This window comes from Lutjanus erythropterus, chromosome 22 (assembly GCF_056507025.1).
Source record: "Lutjanus erythropterus isolate fLutEry1 chromosome 22, fLutEry1.hap2, whole genome shotgun sequence".
Classification (NCBI taxonomy): domain Eukaryota; kingdom Metazoa; phylum Chordata; class Actinopteri; order Lutjaniformes; family Lutjanidae; genus Lutjanus; species Lutjanus erythropterus.
Window position 1 is genome coordinate 29,135,747 of NC_139338.1, and position 20,983 is coordinate 29,156,729.

The window sequence follows — 20,983 nt, forward strand, 5'->3', positions numbered from 1 at the left end:
TCTACGTCTAACACAGGAGACACTGAACGCATCACTGCTCTACACCGACGTTCTACGTCTGCAGCGAGAACCAACAGAGAGAAGAAACGGACGTCATGCAGACACCAAACATGGAGCGAAGCTGCAGTTAGCATCGACAGTTAGCATCATGCTACATCCAAACATGTTAGTAGAAACACAGTCAGTGAGACTCAGAGTTCGACCACAGACACAGCATTGCAAGACAAAGTTCAACATGTCAGAAAAATCAGCGGCTGATTTCACGTTTCACCGCAAATTTTTTAATTTCAGAATGCAGCTAAAGTGTTAAAATATAACTCTGGTGATTTTTTGTCTTTTTCTTGTCAACAAATCCCATTAAAGACTCAAAGACATGCATCTACTAATAAATATTGTGTGTAAATGTTGTTTTTTGGTGCCGTAGAGCTCCATGGTTGAGTCCAAAAACACAATCCTGCTGCCACAAAAATATCCCATGTGAACAGAAGCTCTTTAAATCTGGTGTCCCACAAGGCTCAAATTTAGGACTTTTATTTTTACAGTTAGTGAAGTTTCTGTGAGAATGACAGAAAAATAAAATGAGTGACGGCAGTTTACAAAGATCAGGTTTATCACGTCTGCAGATTAATCACTTTCAAGACGTAGAATTTCATGAGTGTCTTTAAGAATTAGAAAAATTCGTCTCCATAGAACTTAAATACAAGTTTACAAACAGGTGATTCGTGTAAGTAAAGAAGAAACTGGGGCCTAAAGTTGAGCCGTGTGGAACTTCAGATTTAACGTTCAGAGGAAATGAGTCAGTTCCATGAAGGCAGGTGACAAACTGACCATAAAGAACCAACAGAACTAGAACAAGAACATTACTGAGTATAAATCAAACTGTATTCTTCCTGTTTTTTGTGAATAAAATGTATTTTAGGTTGTTTTTTTGTTTTTTTTTGGCCACGTCTGCCATAAAGTGGAACACTTGTCTAAGAAACCGTTATCTACCTGGTGTAATCAAAATGTAATCAAGTAATCCTTCACAATGTAACAGTAATCTGATTACATAATCCTGAGGGACTGGTGATGCATTACTACCCGACCCTGGCAGCAGTAAACTGTGATCAACAATGTGAAGAAAAACAACAGCATTAGTCATTAAAGGACGGTGACAGCGCCCCCTAGCAGCCGTCACACTGATGAACCCAGTAAACCAGAAGCAAACAGCTCATCAAAACCTCAGACTGACGTTCACGTTTCCTCCCAGCATTCATCACTGGTTTATTTTAACCATGAACACGATCCGCCCTGATCTTAACCAACCTTCTTCATCACAGTCTTCATCACAGTCTTCATCACAGTCCTGGTCACCTCACATATCGAAGCAGAAGTTCTAGTTAACCAGACGGACATCTGTCAGACCTTCTAGTCCTCATCCTTGGAGCCCTCTATCTTTAAAACCAGCTGTCAACTGACCCGCGCTCCGCGGCGCGCTCTGGTGAAGCGTCCGACGGCGCGTCAGCTGACCCGCGCTCCGCAGTGCGCTCTGGTGAAGCGTCTGACGGCGCGTCAGCTGACCCGCGCTCCGCAGTGCGCTCTGGTGAAGCGTCCGACGGCGCGTCAGCTGACCCGCGCTCCGCAGTGCGCTCTGGTGAAGCGTGTAACGGTGCGTCAGCTGACCCGCGCTCCGCAGTGCGCTCTGGTGAAGCGTGTAACGGTGCGTCAGCTGACCCGCGCTCCGCAGTGCGCTCTGGTGAAGCGTCTGACAGCGCGTCAGCTGACCCGCGCTCCGCAGTGCGCTCTGGTGAAGCGTCTGACGGCGCGTCTGACGGCGCGTCAGCTGCGCTCCGTTTCTATCACTCTTCTCTGCTTCCATCACTGTTGGTTTTGTGTTTCGTGGTGATTTAGAGACTCGGGTTGTGAAGTTCACACCTTGTCATCCTGTTGCATTGATGCAGATAAAAAACAAGAACTGAAACTCGTTTATCTTCTCTCATCAGTCAACAGACACAACATGTTGGTCACCAGGATGATTTTTAAGAAGTGAACCAGATAATATAAATTAGATTTATGATTCCCCTTATCTATAATTCCTCATGTAAATGTTCTCGCTGTGCATTTTTATAAACTTCTATCTGTTTTATTCTCTTTCTGTGATAAACACTGACTGACTGAAGGAATCTCAGTCGACTGAGGAGTCTTTGATTCAAAGCTTTGACTTCCAGGTGGCAGCACTACATTTTCATATGACTTCTTGAAAACAGTCAAACTATCTGGACCATAAACAGCCTCCTCACTCTGATTCTGTGTCTTTTGGTCTTTTCTCGAGGGATTTGTTGACAAGAGGTGAAATACAGAACAGCACCAGACTTATCCTTTCAGATCCAGAGGTGATCTGATGGCTCCGCACTGAGGTCGCTTAGAGTAAAACAGTGTCTCTGATCAATACTGTGGGCTGTGGCTCTGCTAAGACATGCCCCTGAAGTGCAGTGTTTTTTGGCCAGCAAGTACTTACTTACCAAGGATTAATATAAAAAGCCAAAAGATAGTCAGTCCAAAGGCAGGATGGCAGTAGGGTAAGGAAGGCAAAGAGGCTTCTTCGCCTGAAGGGGGTTCAAATAAAAAAATAAAATAAAAACACACACACAAGAAAAAATAAAGAGAACAGACACCAGGGGGCGATAGAGGTAGGTTGGGGACAGAACATGGTGCTCCATTAGTAAAGAGGCACAGAGCGAGTCGAGAGCTTCACATTAGTGCTGAACACAGAGTTAATGCATCATGCAGCCCTTCAGAAAGTGTCCCGTTGTCTCTCTGGAGGACAACGGGAGTCTGTTTTGCTGCCGGACGTCAATGGCCGCTCTGTCTCCTTTAAACAACCTCCAGCCTGAGTCTGTGACATCACTGCGTCCTCCCGGGCCCGTCCCACAATGCAACGCTGAGCCCAGGACCCTCATCATGTAGAAACAGTCCTCATGTTGTCACTCGACGGTGACGTCAGGCCGTGTGACGGCCACCTTAACGAACCTGATGATCTCGTTAGCGGTTGTGCTGCTCGGGTCGCGACCCCACTGATGCAGATGCGTTCAGGGACTCTTTGTTTTTAGTTTTTATCCACACCAGCGTTCATTAAATTAAAACGCCGCTTTGTGGTATCTTGGAAATTTTTCACCATTTTCTGACATTTTATTAAGAAAGAGAAAACGATCGACACATTAATCGATTAAAAAAATAATTGTTATAAGGAAGAGTTGAAAAATATCTCCAAAAATAGGTGCGAACACGTGGAGCGCACCGTGCGACTAAACAAGAAAATAATCAACAAATGAATTGACAATGAAAATAATCATTAGGTTCAGCCCTGAACATCTGACAGTTTTCTAGAAAACAAGGAAATATTGTTAAGAGGAAAGTAAGGAGGCGGAGGACTGAGCATCACAGCTGAAGATCAATTAGATCAATTAACTGATTAACTGATCAAAAGTCTTCTTTCAAGCAAAAATGTCAAACGTGTTCGCTCTCACTTCTTAAATGTGAGGATCTGCAGCTTTTCTGTGTGATTTCTGACAGTAAATGAAGAGTTTTTAGGTTTTAGACTGAAAGAAGTTTAAAGACGTCACTTTAGGGTCTGGGAAAATGTGATGAGGAGGTTTTTTCATTTTTTGACATTTTAAAAACTAAAAAATTAATCAATTAATCATGAAAATAATCAGCAGATTAACTGATATAGAAAATAATCATTACAAAACAATAAATGTATTTGATCCAAATATGATGATCTTAGTCTTATCAAACAAAACATCCTGTGAGAACAAACAGATGAAACAGGGTCTGAAAGGGTTAAATGCATATAAAGATAAACGTGATTTTTTATTGTTACTCTTTTGTTTTGTCAGATTGAGTTTGTTTCATTTAATTTCTGTTTTTATCTCATCAATTTGAACTTTGTAATTTCTTTATCTGGAATGATGAACTTACTTTTTTCTTCAGTGTTTTTATGATTGTTTTTCTTCTGTTGTCACGTTGAGTTGAGTTGTTTTTATTTATCTCTTTCATTTAAACAAACGTTGAATCTGAAGTCAACGTGAGCAGGAAGAAAACATGACATTTTTACACATAAAATCTTAAATATGAGCACGTGATGAGCGCGGATGTGTTTTTAATTTCATGTTAACGTTGAAACCTGATATTTTCAGATGAATTTGAGGCTCCTGGTGTTTTTTCATCGTGTGTGTGACTCTGCATCAGTGAAGTCGTCACCCGTTCACATCCACACTGCTGACATGCACAGTCAAAGCATCAACACAACTCCACCGTCACAGTAAGAAGACACTCTGATGGACATTTAGTGCATTTAGTGATGGAAGGTCAAATACAACAGCAGATGGAAGCCAAGGTTCTGCCTTAACTGACCGTCTTTCAGCTGTTATATTAATCACTAATAATCAGAAATAAAACTATGTGTACGACTGAATCTGATCCATCAGCCACGAGATTTAAAGAGTAAATGACTGAGTTGTTTTGTGGAGTTTAACTTTACTCAAAAAGCCTCATTTTGTCCCTTTAATCTGAGATTAAGGGAAATCCTGAGCTCTCATCTTCAACAAACACCCCGTTTCAGCTGGTCCAAACATCATCATCATCGTCATCATCGTCACCACAGACGAGCTAAAATCTGTAGCTACACGTTCAAATCCCTAATCTGCCTCCTCAATCCCCAGCAGGCCGATAATCTGCCTCTGATTGGGTCTTTCGAGGGTGTTTTGACTTCCACACTGAGGCTCCAGATCTGCTAAAAACCCTCATCTGCTCAGGTCTCAGGACTGTGAGGTTCTTCTATCACGCTCAAATCTGACCCTTCAAACATTTCACTGTGATCTGAGGATGAAGAAACAGACGGAGGAGGAGGAGGAGGGGGAGGGGGAGGGGGAGGGGGAGGGGGAGGAGCCTACCAGTTATACGGCAGCTTCCCGTCTCTCTCAAACGAAGCAAAGTTGACGAAGGTCTCAGCGCCGCACTCCCTGAAACAGAAACACCAACAAACACGTCACATGTGGAAAAAAAATAAAAAGAGTTCAGTTTGAGGAAGTCAGAAATATTTGATGACCAGTCAGTAAATAAGAGGAAGTGAGCTGTCATGTTTGAAGGAGAAAATAACTGAAACTTTAACTGAGAACTGAGTTTAAAACAACAAACAAGTTTATTGACTTTGTGCTGAAAATAATTCAGTTCAACTCTTTAGATTTTGGAGCCACAGTCTGAATAGAAGTGATTTAATTTGTTTAAAAAGTTGAGCTTTAATGTGCAGAACCTCAAATCAGCCAGAAAAAATAAAATGTTAAAAATGACAAAAATAAACACGTTCATTATACAGAAAATCAAAACACACTAAATCTAAATTATCAGATTAAAATAAAAAATTTGACTGACTGAAATTGTGACTTAAAGGGATAGTTTGGATATTTTTTCATATTTTCACCTCTTTATCTTTCTGTCAGACAGACTCTTCTGACAGAAAACCACCGTTAAGAAGACAAATATCACTCTCCACAAACCAACCAAACTCCATTCATAAAATCAGTCATTTTCTCTCACAGGAGACAGCAGTTGTTGGTCTGCTGCTGCTTCCATCTGTTAGTGTGTTTGTGTTGTTGTGTGACTTCAGTGAATCTGAACTAAACCTTTAAAACACTGAAGTCACACAAAAACACAAACACACTAACAGATGGAAGCAGCAGCAGACCAACAACTGCTGTCTCCTGTGAGAGAAAATGACTGATTTTATGAATGGAGTTTGGTTGGTTTGTAGAGAGTGATAAACTATATCTGTCTTACAGATGAGACTTAACACCAAAACAGTGTTTTTTCATCTTTTTTCAGATAATGATTTTAAATACATTACAGGATTTAATTGAAGCAATTTGATTCACTGGGATCAATTTGATCTAAAAAAGTGAACAAAATCACCACATATCAGACGGATGAAAGTAAAAATACAAACATAAAAGCAGCATCAGTCCCTGCTAACGTGTAACGCGTCTTCATGACAGGAGGAAGCTGTTAATGTTCCTAAATTCTGTCTGTTTCTAAGAATAAAATGAGACATGAATTCATGAGGCTCATAGAAACCAGAGCAGTCAGGAGGGTGTCGGCCGCCAAACAAACCACTTCTGCTGCCTCGGAGCCTGAGGTCAGAACAGGACATGCGAGCGGAGGAACAGCTTTTTTCATTTCCCCGCCACATTTCAGCCGAAAATAAGAACGCGTCGGCTGTCGTCCGCCTTCTGGGGCCAACGGACAGTCTGTAGCCGGCAGGTATCTGGACATCTGAGCCGAGACCTCGTCCTCCACACGCCGGTCTGCGTTTACAGTCCAATTAGAAACTAGAGACGAGAGACGACGTCCACCACCAGACTGACATCTGCTTATACACACTGATACATTTTAAAAAGCTAAATCATCACCAGACTGAAGGGACTGATTTCAGCCAGTGTTCCTCTCCACACAGGCTGTGTACCTGCAGCCTGCTCAAACCTGATTGGTCAATACTTATGACATCACAAACAGAACTGCAGAAATGTTTGGAACCAGCAGGTTTGATTTTAATTGAACCAAACAAAGATCACAACAGTTAGCTTCAATGTCTGCAGTTCATCTGGACTGATGGAACTTAAACAGGGTCAGAATTTTCACATTCATTCGTTGACATCTTTGTCTCTCTGTGTCTTTGTCTCTCTGTCTCTCTGTGTCTTTGTCTCTCTGTGTCTTTGTGTCTTTGTCTCTCTGTGTCTTTGTCTCTCTGTGTCTTTGTCTCTCTGTGTCTTTGTGTCTTTGTCTCTCTGTGTCTTTGTGTCTTTGTCTCTCTGTGTCTTTGTCTCTCAGTGTCTTTGTCTCTCAGTGTCTTTGTGTCTTTGTCTCTCTGTGTCTTTGTGTCTTTGTCTCTCTGTGTCTTTGTGTCTTTGTGTCTTTGTCTCTCGGTGTCTGTTCCCACCTGCTCATCAGTGTTTCAGGTCAGCAGATGATAAAAACTCAGTTGTGGTTCTTTGCCTTGTTGGTGGTTCATTGTTCCACCACACAGCAGTGTGACGATGATACAAGTGTGAAATCTTCAAGACTGTTTAAGGGAACAACTTTTACACCACAAAAATTACCCTTTGATTACTTTTTTTAGTCCAGCAGAGCTGTTTTTGGTACCTGGCGGAGGTGTTTTGTACCTGGCGGAGGTGTTTCGGTACCTGGCGGAGGTGTTTCTGTACCTGGCCGAGGTGTTTTTGTACCTGGCGGAGGTGTTTCGTACCTGGCCGAGGTGTTTTGGTACCTGGCGGAGGTGTTCTGTACCTGGCGAAGGTGTTTCTGTACCTGGCGGAGGTGTTTTGTACCTGGCGGAGGTGTTTCTGTACCTGGCGGAGGTGTTTTGTACCTGGCGGAGGTGTTTGGTACCTGGCGGAGGTGTTTCGGTACCTGGCGGAGGTGTTTTGTACCTGGCGGAGGTGTTTTGTACCTGGCGGAGGTGTTTCGGTACCTGGCGGAGGTGTTTCTGTACCTGGCAGAGGTGTTTTGTACCTGGCGGAGGTGTTTCTGTACCTGGCGGAGGTGTTTTGTACCTGGCGGAGGTGTTTCTGTACCTGGCGGAGGTGTTTTGGTACCTGGCGGAGGTGTTTTTGTACCTGGCGGAGGTGTTTCGTACCTGGCGGAGGTGTCCTGTGTGTTCTTACCTGGTCATCTGCAGGTGTTTCTTGCGGAGAACCAGCAGGAACAGAACCAGCAGGCTGATGAGCAGGATGCTGAGAACAGCCAGAGCTGAGATGGCTGCTACACTCGGGTTCATCTCTTTAGCTGCAGACGGACACACAGACATCAGACTCTGATTTAAACACTGACATCACAGACAAACTTTATTTATTAGAACATTATATCTAATGTGACGATCAGAGGGTTCGAGTGAAAGGAGCAGCTTGGTGTATCTGAATAATAACAGCAGCGTGTGGGACAGCGCCACCTACCGACGGTGGAGATGGTGATGTGTGCCGGCTTGCTGGGCGTGCTGTAGCTGAAGCTGGTGACGGTGCAGTTGTAGGTGGACGAGGGCGTCAGACCGGACACCGTCACCACGTGAGAGCTCGCCGTCTGAGGCTCGCGGGCCTGAAAGAGACGAGACGACAGAGCTTTAAATATCCACGGAGGTGCTGACAGCAGACGTCACGGACTGTCGACGCCCTGCAGGGAGACGCCTCGTTAGTGACGTGAGAGTCCTTCAGACAAGAACTGAGGGTTTAAACAACACGCTGATAAACCTCACACACAAACTTCTTTTATCTGTTTTATTCGTTTTATGAACTTTATTCAGATTTTAATCCCATGAATCAGAATATTTTTACAGTCTGTTGAACTTTTCTCTCCACATGTCTCGTTTCTTCTCATGTCTAACATTTTTCTGTTTCTGACGTTAGAAGTTTCACGTCTGTCAGGACATCGTTCTACATCATTTTAATAAAACATTCTGTCTGTTCCTTTAAAGGTCGATGGATGGAACAAAAACTCAAGGCACAACATCACAATAAAAAGTCCACAGATACTGAATCCAGAATATTTTAACATCGTCTGGCTGTGAATTAATTCAAATTAATTGCAGCTCTACTGACGGCTGACATCAGAACACTGCTGGCCCCTGATTGGTCACTAGAAGCATCATGAGTGCGACATTCGACACGTATTTAAACAGGAAAGCTACGGGCAGCAGTGACCGTTCTTTTAATCTTTTTTGCACTCGATCTTGTAGAACTGAACCACGATGTGTCTGATGATTGGATCAGAACGAGAGCAACTCGAAACAGGAAGGTTCACCAAGAATCCACCCAGCTGTGAGCCGCACACGGCGAACGGCGAACGTTCCAGCAGTGCAGGGAAAAGTTCAAAAAACTAAAAAGTGACCACAGGATCATTAAGGACCCTAAGAGCTGGATCAAACCGTGAGGTTCGACCAGGTGATTTATGGACACAGACGGACAGGAAGACCTCGACTCGGCGACGCTTTCGTTACGGTGGAGGACGGAAAATGTTTTTTAACATTAACTGTTAACTTTAATTTTAAATCTGGAGTCGGCTTGAAAGTTTTGTTCTCTTTAGTTGAGCAGATAATGAAAAACAAACAAAGCCTAGTTTTTGTTTACATGGTGCTGAATTATTTACGTGTTATTAACATGAATATTAATATTTCAGATTTTAAATCCTGATGCAATAAAATGGATCATAAATTAAAACATTTTATAAAAATAATGAATAAATAAAGGGTATTACATGTTCTGTATTTATTTATTTATTTATTTACTGGATATTTTATTAGAACAAAGCAGATTGAGAGGAGATATTATTGTTGCAGTAATAATCACTAAAAACAAACATTTTACTGTCAGATTGTACAAAGAAAGTATCTGCAGTTTGATTCAAACATTACAGTTCTGAGTTCAGAGAAACTTTAGAAACTTTGTGAAACGTCGACGACAACAAACTGATCGGTTTGTTTCCTCTTTGAATTCAGCAAATCTAAGACATGAAATAAAATCTGAAAGTCAAACAACGACAGACATCAAACCGTCAGACCTCCGGCTGCAGCTCTGTGTCCTCCTGAGGGGCCCAGACCCACAGTTTGAGAACTGTCACTTTTTTTTTTCAAGAGCTGATTTCTGTGTTTATGAAGTTTAGTTTTAAACAGTTTGGTTCCTTTCAGCTCTGAAGAACCAAACAGCAGCAGTCAGATCTCAGATCAGATCAGATCAGATCTCAGATCAGATCAGATCAGATCTCAGATCAGATCAGATCAGATCTCAGATCAGATCAGATCTCAGATCAGATCAGATCTCAGATCAGATCAGATCAGATCTCAGATCAGATCAGATCAGATCAGATGTGTCTGTCATATTTATGAGAATTAAAGTTGATCCGTTTTACCTTGAGTTCCTTGTTGGCTCTGTTGGGTTTACAGAGAACCTGGTAGTAGTCGACCACTCCCTCCTCGGTCCACAGCAGAGTCACAGACGAGTGGGTGGCGTTGACGGCGTACAGAGAACGTGGAGGAGCCGGTTCTGCAACAGAACACACAGACAGAACCTCCGATCTGAGTTTATCTGAGAGGAAGAGCTGCAGGGGAGAAGGAGGTTCTGAGCAGAGCCGAGAGGCAGAGAACTCTGAAACTGTGACGAGTTAAAAATACACGCTCTCTTTTAGAAGAGGAAGTGGAAAAAAATTAAGTTTCATATTCACTTTCAGAGAGGAAACGCAGTCAGAGAACAGAAGTGTTCTTTATTACTATTATTATTATTATTATTACAATGTGGAGAACCCAACACCTGCAGCTTCAGCTCACCTGAGAGGACAGCACATGCTTACAAATAAAGGTTCTAAAGAAGTTCTTCCTACACAGAACCATGTGCTCCTGAAGAAAACTTTTTTGAAGAAAGTTCTCTGTGAGATCCTTAAAGAACTCTTTCATCAAGAGTTATTTGTACCATAATATAAAAGGGTTCTCAGCAGAACCCCCTGGAGGTTCTAAATAAAACCTTTGGAATATAAAAGGGTTATATGCAGAACCACCTAGGTGGGTTCTAGATACAATTCTTGGCAGAACATCCCTCCGTATGTTCTAGATAAAATCCTTGGGCTTGAAAAAGGTTCTTGGCAGAACCCCTAAAAACCATTGAAATATAAGAAGGTTCTTGGCAGAACCCTTATATAAAACCCTGGAATATTAAAAGGTTCTTTGTTCTCTCCACTGTGTTCTAGAACCCTATGGTTGGGTTCTGTTAGCGTTCTTCCTGACAGAACCCCTAGTGGAACCACTGCACTATATAGAAGGGTTCTCCTTTAAGCCTCTCATAGGGGGTTCTAGATGAAACCTCTGACAGATGGTTCTAGATTAAACCTGATCAGACTTTAACAGTTACTGAGAGTTACAGTGTTTCTGCAGTTTGAATTAAACTGAAGCTCCCTGCACCAAACTTCATTTAAAAAATATGACGTTTTAACGATTCATCACACATCTGTAAAAACACAAAACTGTAGAAACAAGAGATCAAACACTGTCGCATGTCGACAGTCTTTTTGTGAATTCAGCATCAATATAACCAATTAAACACAAAAATATAACGAGGTGAGACGACTCTGCTCTGAGCTGAATGTAATGATTCACTATCAAAGACACACAGTATTAAAAGTTATTTTCTCTCTTTTTGTGACCACAGTTCAGTTTCCTCATCTCATCGATGTTATAAAGACATGTTTATGATCTGACCTGGATGTGTGCGGTGTGTGGTAGATGGTTATTTATGTACCTGTGTGTGTGTGTGTGTGTGTGTGTGTGTGTGTGTGTGTGTGTGTGTGTGTGGACTGACCCAGTTTGATGATGTTTGGTGTGGATGTGTTCCTGCTGCGTTCCGTACACGCTGTCACTGTCAGGTTGTAGATGTCACCTGGAGGCAGTGGGAGGCTGGCCCGCATCACGTTACGAGTCACCTGACACACACACACACACACACACACACACACACACACACACACACACACACACACACACACACATTTTAATCCACATTAATCACTGCAGCTCTGTCTATCTTATGTTTATATTATGAACTTTTACAATAATTAGAAAATTCCTTGTATTTGAAAAGCTACTTGTTAATAAACCAGTCAGATCATTGATCAATCAGGTGATTGATCAGGCCTCAAACATCAAAGGTCACACTGGATTCTGACGCTGTTGTGACAATCAACAGCTGTTGTTGTTGTTGTTGTTGTTGTTGTTGTTGAAACTTACTGAGGTTTTTAATTCAAACTGTATTTTAAATGTTTTCTTATATTTCACTTTTATTGTTTTAATCTCGCTGTTTATTTTGCCTCCTGCTGTGTTCTGTAATAATATTATTTCCCACATGAGCCCTAAAATTTACTGTTTTAATTTTCTCTCATTCTGCCTTTATTGTTTATTCAGATCACAATCTTTATTAGTATATTAATGTTCACCTCTTTACTTCTGTTAGTGTGTTTGTGTTGTTGTGTGACTTCAATTTAAACCTTTTAAAACACGGAAGTCACACAACAACACAAACAAACTGACAGATGGAGGCAGCAGACCAACAACTCCTGAGTTCTCTGAGCTAAAATGACTGATTTTATGAATGGAGTTTGGTTGGTTTGTACAGAGTGATATTTGTCTTATATAACGGTGGTTTCCTGTCAGAAAAATCTGTCTGACAGAAAGATAAAGAGGTGAAAACATAATACAACTGATGTTGCTTTTTGTGTAGGTAAAACACTGACTGTGGATAAATACAACCAGACTTCAAATTATCTGAACTGTCCCTTTAAGCAGAGGTCCAGCTCTGTTAGTTGTGTTCCTGTGTAGAACCTGTGGGTTCTATCAGTCAGACTAATTAAAGCTCAGAGCTCCTCTGACCCTCTGACTCTGTGGGAGGATAATTGGCCTTGTGGAGGCGGAGACGAGACAGCAGCTCGTCCCTCTGCTGCTGATTGGACCGTGGAGACGATCAATAATGGCTCAGACTGACGTCCAATAACGAGCTGCTGCTGAGAAACGACCCGATCGGCTTCAAATACCGACAAACTGAGTCGAGAGGAAACAAGAAAACAAATAAAACTGAGCGTCAGACTCACGTCGATGGAGTAGCTCCTCTCTGGTCCTTTCTTCCCCACGGCGACCACCTGCCAGTGCAGCATCCTGGAGTGTGATAGGTCGATGAAGAGCTCGCCGTACGTCCAGCGAACATACAGGACGCCGTGAGAGTAATCCACCGAGGAGATGTGAGGAGCCTCAGGAGCTGAGACGTAAAGAGACACGTGTCATATTTTAACATTTATACCACTGACTTTATGTTTCCTTTGTTTTAATATTAATATTAAATAATAATTTAACCCCCCCGCCTCCCGCCTCCCCCCCCGGCGTCTTCACTACCTGTCACGAAGCTGACCGTGGAGCTGTCGCAGCAGCTGAGCGGCGGGTCGCCCCACGTCACCATGGAAACACGGAAATTATAATACCAGGCCGGCAGCAGGTCGGTCACCCTCTGAGAGAGAAGAGACAAGAAAGACGTGAGTCAGTCCTCTGAGGACATGAAGACTGCTGGGTAAGAAATGAATAAAACCATCAGCTGTTTGTTACGACATCAAATACATGTTTTTATTTCTAACATGACAACAACACGTTTATATGTTTCATCAGCAGCTTTTCAAATGAAAACATCAACTACACACACTACTTAAAAATAAACAGAATCTAATATTTTTACAATAAAGTTGTAATTTACAAGAAAAACTTCATGAGTACAAGTTGTGATTTCTAAGAACAGAGTCGAATTACTGTGAAATAAAGTCGTCATTTTACAGACAAATATTGTAAAGTCCTGATTTTAAAAAGAAAAAAGTTGTAATATTCAGAGAACAACGATTACTGAGAATAAAGTTGAAAAATCTTCAGAGGAGGGCGGAGCTTTGAGGCTGGATTGATGATGATGACATCATCAACATCATTAATGTTAAAAAATTTACAAACAATATAAATCTGATGTTTCTCATCAACCAACATAAACATGATTTCACTGTCAGTCAGGTTCTAAATAAACAAGAACAATGATCTGTGTGTGTGTGTGTGTGTGTGTGTGTGTGTGTGTGTGTGTGTTACCACAGAGGCGATGACGGAGGCGGTGGCGGCGATCTCGTAGTATGTGGTCCACTCCGAGGCCAGAGTGACGGGGTTGAAGAAGAACGTCTGCAGGACGTACTTCCTGAATGCCACGTGGTACGGACGCTGCCAGCTCAGGATCACCGCCGTGGGACTCAGAGGGTAAACAGTGAGCTCACGGACACCTGTCGGCTCTGACACACACACACACACACACACACACACACACACACACACACACACACACACACACACACGCACACGTTTAAATACATATAGTGTGTATAAGATGATTTATCAGTTTCAGGCCTTTAAATACAGAAATATAATAATATAATATACAATATAAAGAATAAATAAAAAATAAGAATAAATATAAAAATGTGATATTTAGTTGTAAAATGTGACGCGGTCGATGTTTCTCACCGATATCGATGATGACGGGTTCAGACGGAGGACTGATCAGAGGTCCGTTGGTGTGATAGACGACCACTCTGTACTGAGCGCCTGGAGTCAGGTTAGTGATGATGTCACTCGTAGAGTTCTCCTACACAAACAACAAACAAACAAACAACTTTAATACATCTGTCTGTTTTTGACCCACGTTTACTGTCAATAAACTTTAAATGTTTTAAGACTGACAATTTCAAGAAGAAAAATTCAAAACTTAGATGAAACATTTTTATTTCTTCTTAAATTTGTTTTTTTATTGAGAGAATTTCACAAATATTCATCATTCTGGCTCACAATAGACCTTTTTCATCTTGATTCTATTTTTTTTGTATTTATCTAATCACAGACTATAAATAAGACAAGTACGAAAGAATCAATCAATCAATCAATCAACAGACAAAAATAAAAAAAAATAATCAAAACAAAAGATGAAACATCTGAAGAATTAAGTTGTATTTAAAGAACAAGTTGTAATTTAATGAGAAAAAGGTGGAAAATAATGACATGAAGAAAAAAATGTAAAAGAATTCAGTCATGATGTTTTTACAGTAAAGTCCTGAGTTAGAAGAAAAGATTATGAGAATAAAGTTCTAACTGTCTAATATTTACAGCATGAAGTACAAGTCTTTACTCCTGATCCAGTCTTTACTCCTGGTCCGTTTTTTATTCCTGTTCCGGTCTTTATTCCTGGTCCGGTCTTTACTCCTGGTCCGTTTTTTATTCCTGGTCCGGTCTTTACTCCTGTTCCGGTCTTTATTCCTGTTCCGGTCTTTACTCCTGGTCCGGTCTTTATTCCTGGTCCGGTCTTTACTCCTGTTCCGGTCTTTATTCCTGGTCCGGTCTTTACTCCTGTTCCGGTCTTTATTCCTGGTCCGGTCTTTACTCCTGGTCCGGTCTTTATTCCTGGTCCGGTCTTTATTCCTGGTCCGGTGTGACTCTCAGTGTTCATGAATGAATAAAGTGAGAAAGACGCTGTGATCTTCAGGTGACTTCAGAGTCTGTTCCAGTTCTTCTCTCCGTGTTTTTGTGTTTTCACACCCAGACGAGTCACTTCACACCGTCTTACTGTCTGAACGACGTCCAAACTACAAACTCAGACTCACTGGTTCATCTTCAGGTGAATGAAGATTCGATGACGACACGATAACGTCCAGCATCACAGAGACGTGAGGTGAGAACACAGACGAGCTTCACTCTTTAAATTAAACACTGGACTAAAAATCTCCATATTAAAGGGAAAAATGTGGACCTTTGTCCTGAAAAAAACAGTTTATAGATATGAAGAAAACAGAATATTAAAGTAATAAACCTTTCATGTCAAAACAACAAAGAAAAAATAATAAAAAAGTGTTGTAAATAAAGTTTAAATACCATTTTGACTTTATTCTTGAAATGCAAAATAAATAAAAGTCTTTTTTCCTGTAATGACTCTGTTAGTCCTCCGTACAGCATGAATCCATAAAAAGCTCATTTTCATCTCCATTATTTCTTCTTGGGTTTTTGTTTTCTTATGTTTCAGTAATAATTGTTGGTTGGTTGGTGGTCTGGGTTTCTGGGTTCTCCGTAGCGTCCTCCTTACCTCGCTGCAGAACGTGTTCTCCATCCTCTGGCTCAGACTGGGTCTCAGGCAGGTCGTGGACACCACCGACACCAGACTGCCGTTGTGGTTCTCGGAGGACGGAGCCCAGGAGACGGCGGCGGTGCTGGAGTCCAGCAGTCTGATGGTGACGGCCTGCGGACGCTCGCAGAGTTCCTCCAACAGCTCGCCGCCGGGACCTGGAACGAGTCAGGACGAGTTAATGACACTGTGGACACAGAGAGACTGTCTGAGACCAGAGGACAGACGAGACCGACACCCTGACAGACTGGATTTACACTCTTCACTAAATACTAGAGCTGCAATGTTTAATCAAATAATCAATTATTCATTGATTATTAAATCACTCATCAACTAATTTGATAATCAATTCATCTGTTTGAGACATTTTTAATGAAATAAAGTGTAAATTCTCTAATTTTAGTTTCTTAAATGTGAATATTTTCAGTTTTCTGAGCATTTTTCTTTTTACATTTACATTTTTTTTACAATTTATGGACCAAACAACTAATCAATCAATCAAGAAAATGATTGACAGATTAACCAATAATGAGAATAATCATTACAGGAAAGACCTGAAAAATAGACAAGACTGTGACAGAATTATTTAATCAATTAATGGATAAAACAGTCACCAGATAAATCGAAACACAAAGCCTAAACACAAGCTAACGTTAGCTTAGCTTAGAAATGTAGTCCGCTAACGTCAAAAAACGACCGACACCATGACAACACAGACGTGGAAAATATGATACTGTGGTTTTAACTGGCTAATGTTAGCTAACGTTGACTAGCTTACTAACACAGATGAACTGCTAGCCAGCTAATGTAGCTAAATACAGTCTCTTAACTTCAGTTTATTCATTTAGACTCCTGGGCTGATCTGGCTGCTGATTGGCTGGCTTACAGCTGGCCGGCTAACTCTAGTTTGCTTGGTAGCTAATATTATATCTCACAAAATGTTTTCTGAATGTTAGCTGGTTAGCTTGCCAAATGACTTCACCAGACAATAACTTATGATTTTATCAACAATAAATGATGTAACGGTACAAAGCACAGATACAGAAATAGCTGCTAGCTAACGTAGTTAAATACTGTCTTGCAATGTCAGCTGATCCATCCAGTTTCCTGGAGCTGATTTAGCTCATTGATTGGTTAGCTTGTTGTGTACAAATTACTTTTTCAGCCAATGTTATAGCTAGCTTGCTAACTTTAGCTTGCATGCTCATGAACATTATGGCTAGCAAAAAAAACTATCTGTTAGTTAGCCAAGACAGTGACAGGATCGTTATAACAAACAGCTACTTTTCCTGTTAATTTCCATTATTTTACCTTTTAATGGTGATAAAAAAAACTCATGAATGAACAGATAAAAGTCAGTAATATACAGTTTTAGGATTTTTAGGCATTTTTTATGTTAATAATAAAAAAAGCCTGATCTATCAGTCAGACGATAAAATAACTTTTCTTTACAGACCATAATGTTTTTTTTTTTTATATATATAAGAAGAATTTCAAGTGAGTTTGATCATTTTTCTAGATTATCTAGATTACTAAACAACATGCAGACACTGATCTGGTTCAGTCATTTTCACGTAGCGGTTAACGTCGATGTGAGTGTGTTTGTACGTACTGAGGTAGAAGGTGAAGCCGGTGTCGGCGGCGCTCTCTCGGGCCTCACAGTCTCCAGATGAGCTCAGCGTGGTGACCTGGACTCGGTACGTTCCCGGCTCCGTTAACTCGGTGAAGAATTCGTGAGTGTTTTCATCAACGGTGGCCGTTTCTGTCGAGTTACCTGAAAAACACACGAAGACAGTTGATCTACAGTTGATGATAAAACCGTCCATCCCGGCCCCGCCCTCCCGCCGTGCGTCCCCGGTTACCGTCTCTGTAGATGTAGACATTGAAGCCGTCGTAGCTGGTCGGCGGTCTGGGCGGCAGCCAGCGCAGCTCCAGCAGGATGGGGGGCAGTTTGGTGGGCAGGACGGAGGACTCGGCGGGGAGACCCATGGCCGACCCCGGCTCGTTGGAGTCCTCGTACTCAGCCACCACGGCGTTGACAAACTCATCCTCGCGGTCGGCAGGAGACGGCTCGGTGGGGTCCGGCCAGTAGCTCGGGGTCGTCTGGGTGGCGTTGGCTGCGTCGGTTCCCGTCAGGTTCTGCGTCGGATTGAAGGGAACCTGAGTGGAACCTCCCGTCGCCTCCTCAGACATGTTCTCTTCTTCCTCCTCCTCCTGCTCCTCCATCAGCGGGACATCCCGGGTTCGACGGGATGCTCGCCGGCTCTCCTTGCCGCCGTCAGGAGGGGCGACGCTGGAGACCTCACCTGACCCCGCCTTCTGGCTCAGGTGGACAATCTTACGGGAGATGTTGAGGGGGGGGTAGGGCACTGTGACGGAGACACAACAGAGGGGACAGGTGGACGTTTAGAGACACAAGTAACAGAAATGATTCCAAAACAGCCTGAACAACAACAACAACAACAACAACAACAACAATGATAATAATAACCGCCAACATTAGCTACACCGACCAACTCTGACACAACTGTGTGTGTGTGTGTGTGAGTGTGTGTTCCTCACCTGTCCTGTGGTGCAGAGGTGTGTGTGTGATGTCACTGTGTGTAACCAGGGTGTTCTGGTACACGGTGACCTCAGAGATCAGCTGGAATGTGATGTTACGGTAACACATCCCCGGTAACCAGTGTTTGAACACCGTCTTCCCCTTATAGAAATCTACAAACACAAAAACACACAGAAACACAAAAACACACAGAAACACACAAAAACACACAAAAACACACAAAAACACACAAAAACACACAGAAACACACAAAAACACACAGAAACACAAAAACACACAGAAACACAAAAACACACAGAAACACAAAAACACACAGAAACACACAAAAACACACAGAAACACAAAAACACACAGAAACACACAAAAACACACAGAAACACAAAAACACACAAAAACACACAGAAACACAAAAACACACAGAAACACACAAAAACACACAAAAACACACAGAAACACAAAAACACACAAAAACACACAAAAACACACAGAAACACACAAAAACACACAAAAACACACGGAAACACAAAAGTTATTGAAAAAAACTCTGCAGGATGATCTCACAGAATTCTATCACGATTTATTATCTATAATCAGTAACAAGTGATAACCCATCAATAAGACAATAACTGTGAACAGATCTAAGAATAAATATGTAAACAACAACAACAATAACAACAACAATAATAATAATATATGTGTTCATTAATAAACACTCAACATGTCCTGATTTGTTTTTATAAAGCATTGATTACATGTTGTGCATGTGTTCTAGCAGAACACTGAGAGAACATGAGAACCTTTATAGAGCATGGACCGTCGTTCTTGTCCCTCGGTGTAGCTGATGTTGACTCTGCTGAAGACGTTTCCTGCTGGAGGTTCGATCTCGAACACGACGCCGGTCTCTGGAGACTCTTTATAGTCTGATATGTGAGCAGAGCGGACGGGCAGCGGCTCTGAGGACAAACAACAACAACAACAACAACAAAAACAACAACAACCACAGCTGTAAAAACATCTGGACACACAGAACTCCAAAACATGGAGGAACAAATGAGACAAATTAACAGAACAAATGATGGATTCTAACATGTTAAGGGTTAATATGAGGGGTTTTTAAGGGGCAAAATGTTCTCAAAATTATTTTAAAAATATCTTAATCTTAATCTTTAAGTACAAATTCACAGATATTTAATAATATAATGTTAATTTTATGTTAATAGTGGACATACAGTAAATATTATTAGATAATTCATTCTGAACTGTGCAGTTATGATCAATTAAAGCACCACAGTGTTACTGATCAATAACCAACCAAATAATCATTGATTATTTGATATGTTACTCTTGTCTTTTCTATAATAATAATAATAATAATAATAATAATAATAATCAACAGATAAAACAGACTGAAGACTCAAACCTTCGTTACTGTTTCTTACTTGTGAGCAGAGACACGGTCTTGACCGGTCTGGACCAGCCGTGTCCCAGTCTGACCAGTAGTCCCACAGTGTAGCAGAGACCGTGGAACGTGGTGTTGAAGAACAACGGCTCGCTGCTGTTCACGAACTGAACCAGAACCGCTCGAGGTTCTCCAGAGATCTGAGCCGCGTACGCCGTCACGTTCTCCTGCAGGTCCGAGCGTTCCAGCGTCACCACGATCAGACCGTCGTCATTCACTGACGCCTGGAACGCCGACGCGCTCTGAAACACACAGAACAAGAAGAAGAAGAACGTGAGAACCTGCTGGACAAATCCGTTCTAAAAAAAAAAAGAACATTTGTAGAGGTTTTAGCTTTAATTTGACAGGAGAACGTCGAGAGAACAGACAGAGGAAGAATCCATCAGTCTCACAGCAGGTCAAAAATAATCCTGAATTTTTATTTCCTGTAAGTTAAAGAATGATTTATATTTTTAAGACGCTGGTTCTGGATCAGATATCAGCCAATATTCAGATCAGATTCAGGGAAAAACGATTCGATCAGAAAATGGTAGAAAATATTGATGCTGATGTTTTCAGATGTCGTTTTATCAAATACAAAGTAAAAAAAAACAGAAGACAAAGAAACCGACATATCTGACTAAAACTGACCAACAATTAATCAACTGTCAGTTTTGATCAATTAATTTGATTGATTGACTGCAGCTTTACAAGAAACTGTTTAGATTTGATTTTTTCACTTTGGTTCCTAAATAAAAAAAACAAATGTGAATAAAAACAAACAGCAGGAAGAAACCTGGATTATTAATATTCTTCATATGAGACTCATGAATTATTCAGAGGTCGTCTTCATCCGTTGCTTTAAACTCCTCCTCCTCCTTTCAGAATATTTTCCTCAATATGTTTTTATCAAAAGAGATTTACATAAAGATCAAAAAGAAATCTCCTCCCACCCTCAACACGTTCAGATGAATAATAATGATAATAAGGATTATTTAAACAAAACACTGCGTACAAAAGATGAAAATACACAGAAAAATACAGACAGAGGAAGACAAACGTTTGAGATTTTTGAGATTCAGATTGAATTTTTAAAAAAAGAAGAACAAAAAATTGAATATTTATATCCAAATTATATTTAAAGAATTACATCCTGATCTGATCATCAAATAACTAATAGACAAAAAAAATACTCATACTCAACTGTGATTCATTATAAAGTGATAAAGAATATTA

At 41.2% G+C, this 20,983-nt stretch overlaps 1 protein-coding gene across 4 annotated transcripts in view; it reads right to left on the reverse strand.

Moving 5' to 3' along the window:
• ptpro (protein tyrosine phosphatase receptor type O) overlaps nt 1-20,983 on the reverse strand; it is a 45,550-nt gene that overhangs the window by 11,094 nt on the left and 13,473 nt on the right. For 2 of the 4 annotated variants that reach the window (XM_084711353.1, XM_084711352.1), the window contains exons 2-17: nt 19,749-20,010; nt 19,107-19,262; nt 18,309-18,461; nt 17,609-18,115; nt 17,359-17,520; nt 15,708-15,904; nt 14,102-14,222; nt 13,676-13,869; nt 12,950-13,061; nt 12,652-12,815; nt 11,370-11,490; nt 9,931-10,064; nt 7,986-8,124; nt 7,698-7,818; nt 4,935-5,003; nt 2,502-2,585 (exon numbers count right to left, since the gene is read on the reverse strand). In XM_084711353.1, the coding sequence (XP_084567479.1) occupies nt 2,502-2,585; nt 4,935-5,003; nt 7,698-7,818; nt 7,986-8,124; nt 9,931-10,064; nt 11,370-11,490; nt 12,652-12,815; nt 12,950-13,061; nt 13,676-13,869; nt 14,102-14,222; nt 15,708-15,904; nt 17,359-17,520; nt 17,609-18,115; nt 18,309-18,461; nt 19,107-19,262; nt 19,749-20,010 (2,696 nt within the window). The remainder of the gene's footprint in view (nt 1-2,501; nt 2,586-4,934; nt 5,004-7,697; nt 7,819-7,985; nt 8,125-9,930; nt 10,065-11,369; nt 11,491-12,651; nt 12,816-12,949; nt 13,062-13,675; nt 13,870-14,101; nt 14,223-15,707; nt 15,905-17,358; nt 17,521-17,608; nt 18,116-18,308; nt 18,462-19,106; nt 19,263-19,748; nt 20,011-20,983) is intronic. The other 2 variants (XM_084711355.1, XM_084711354.1) reach the window with 1 other exon arrangement.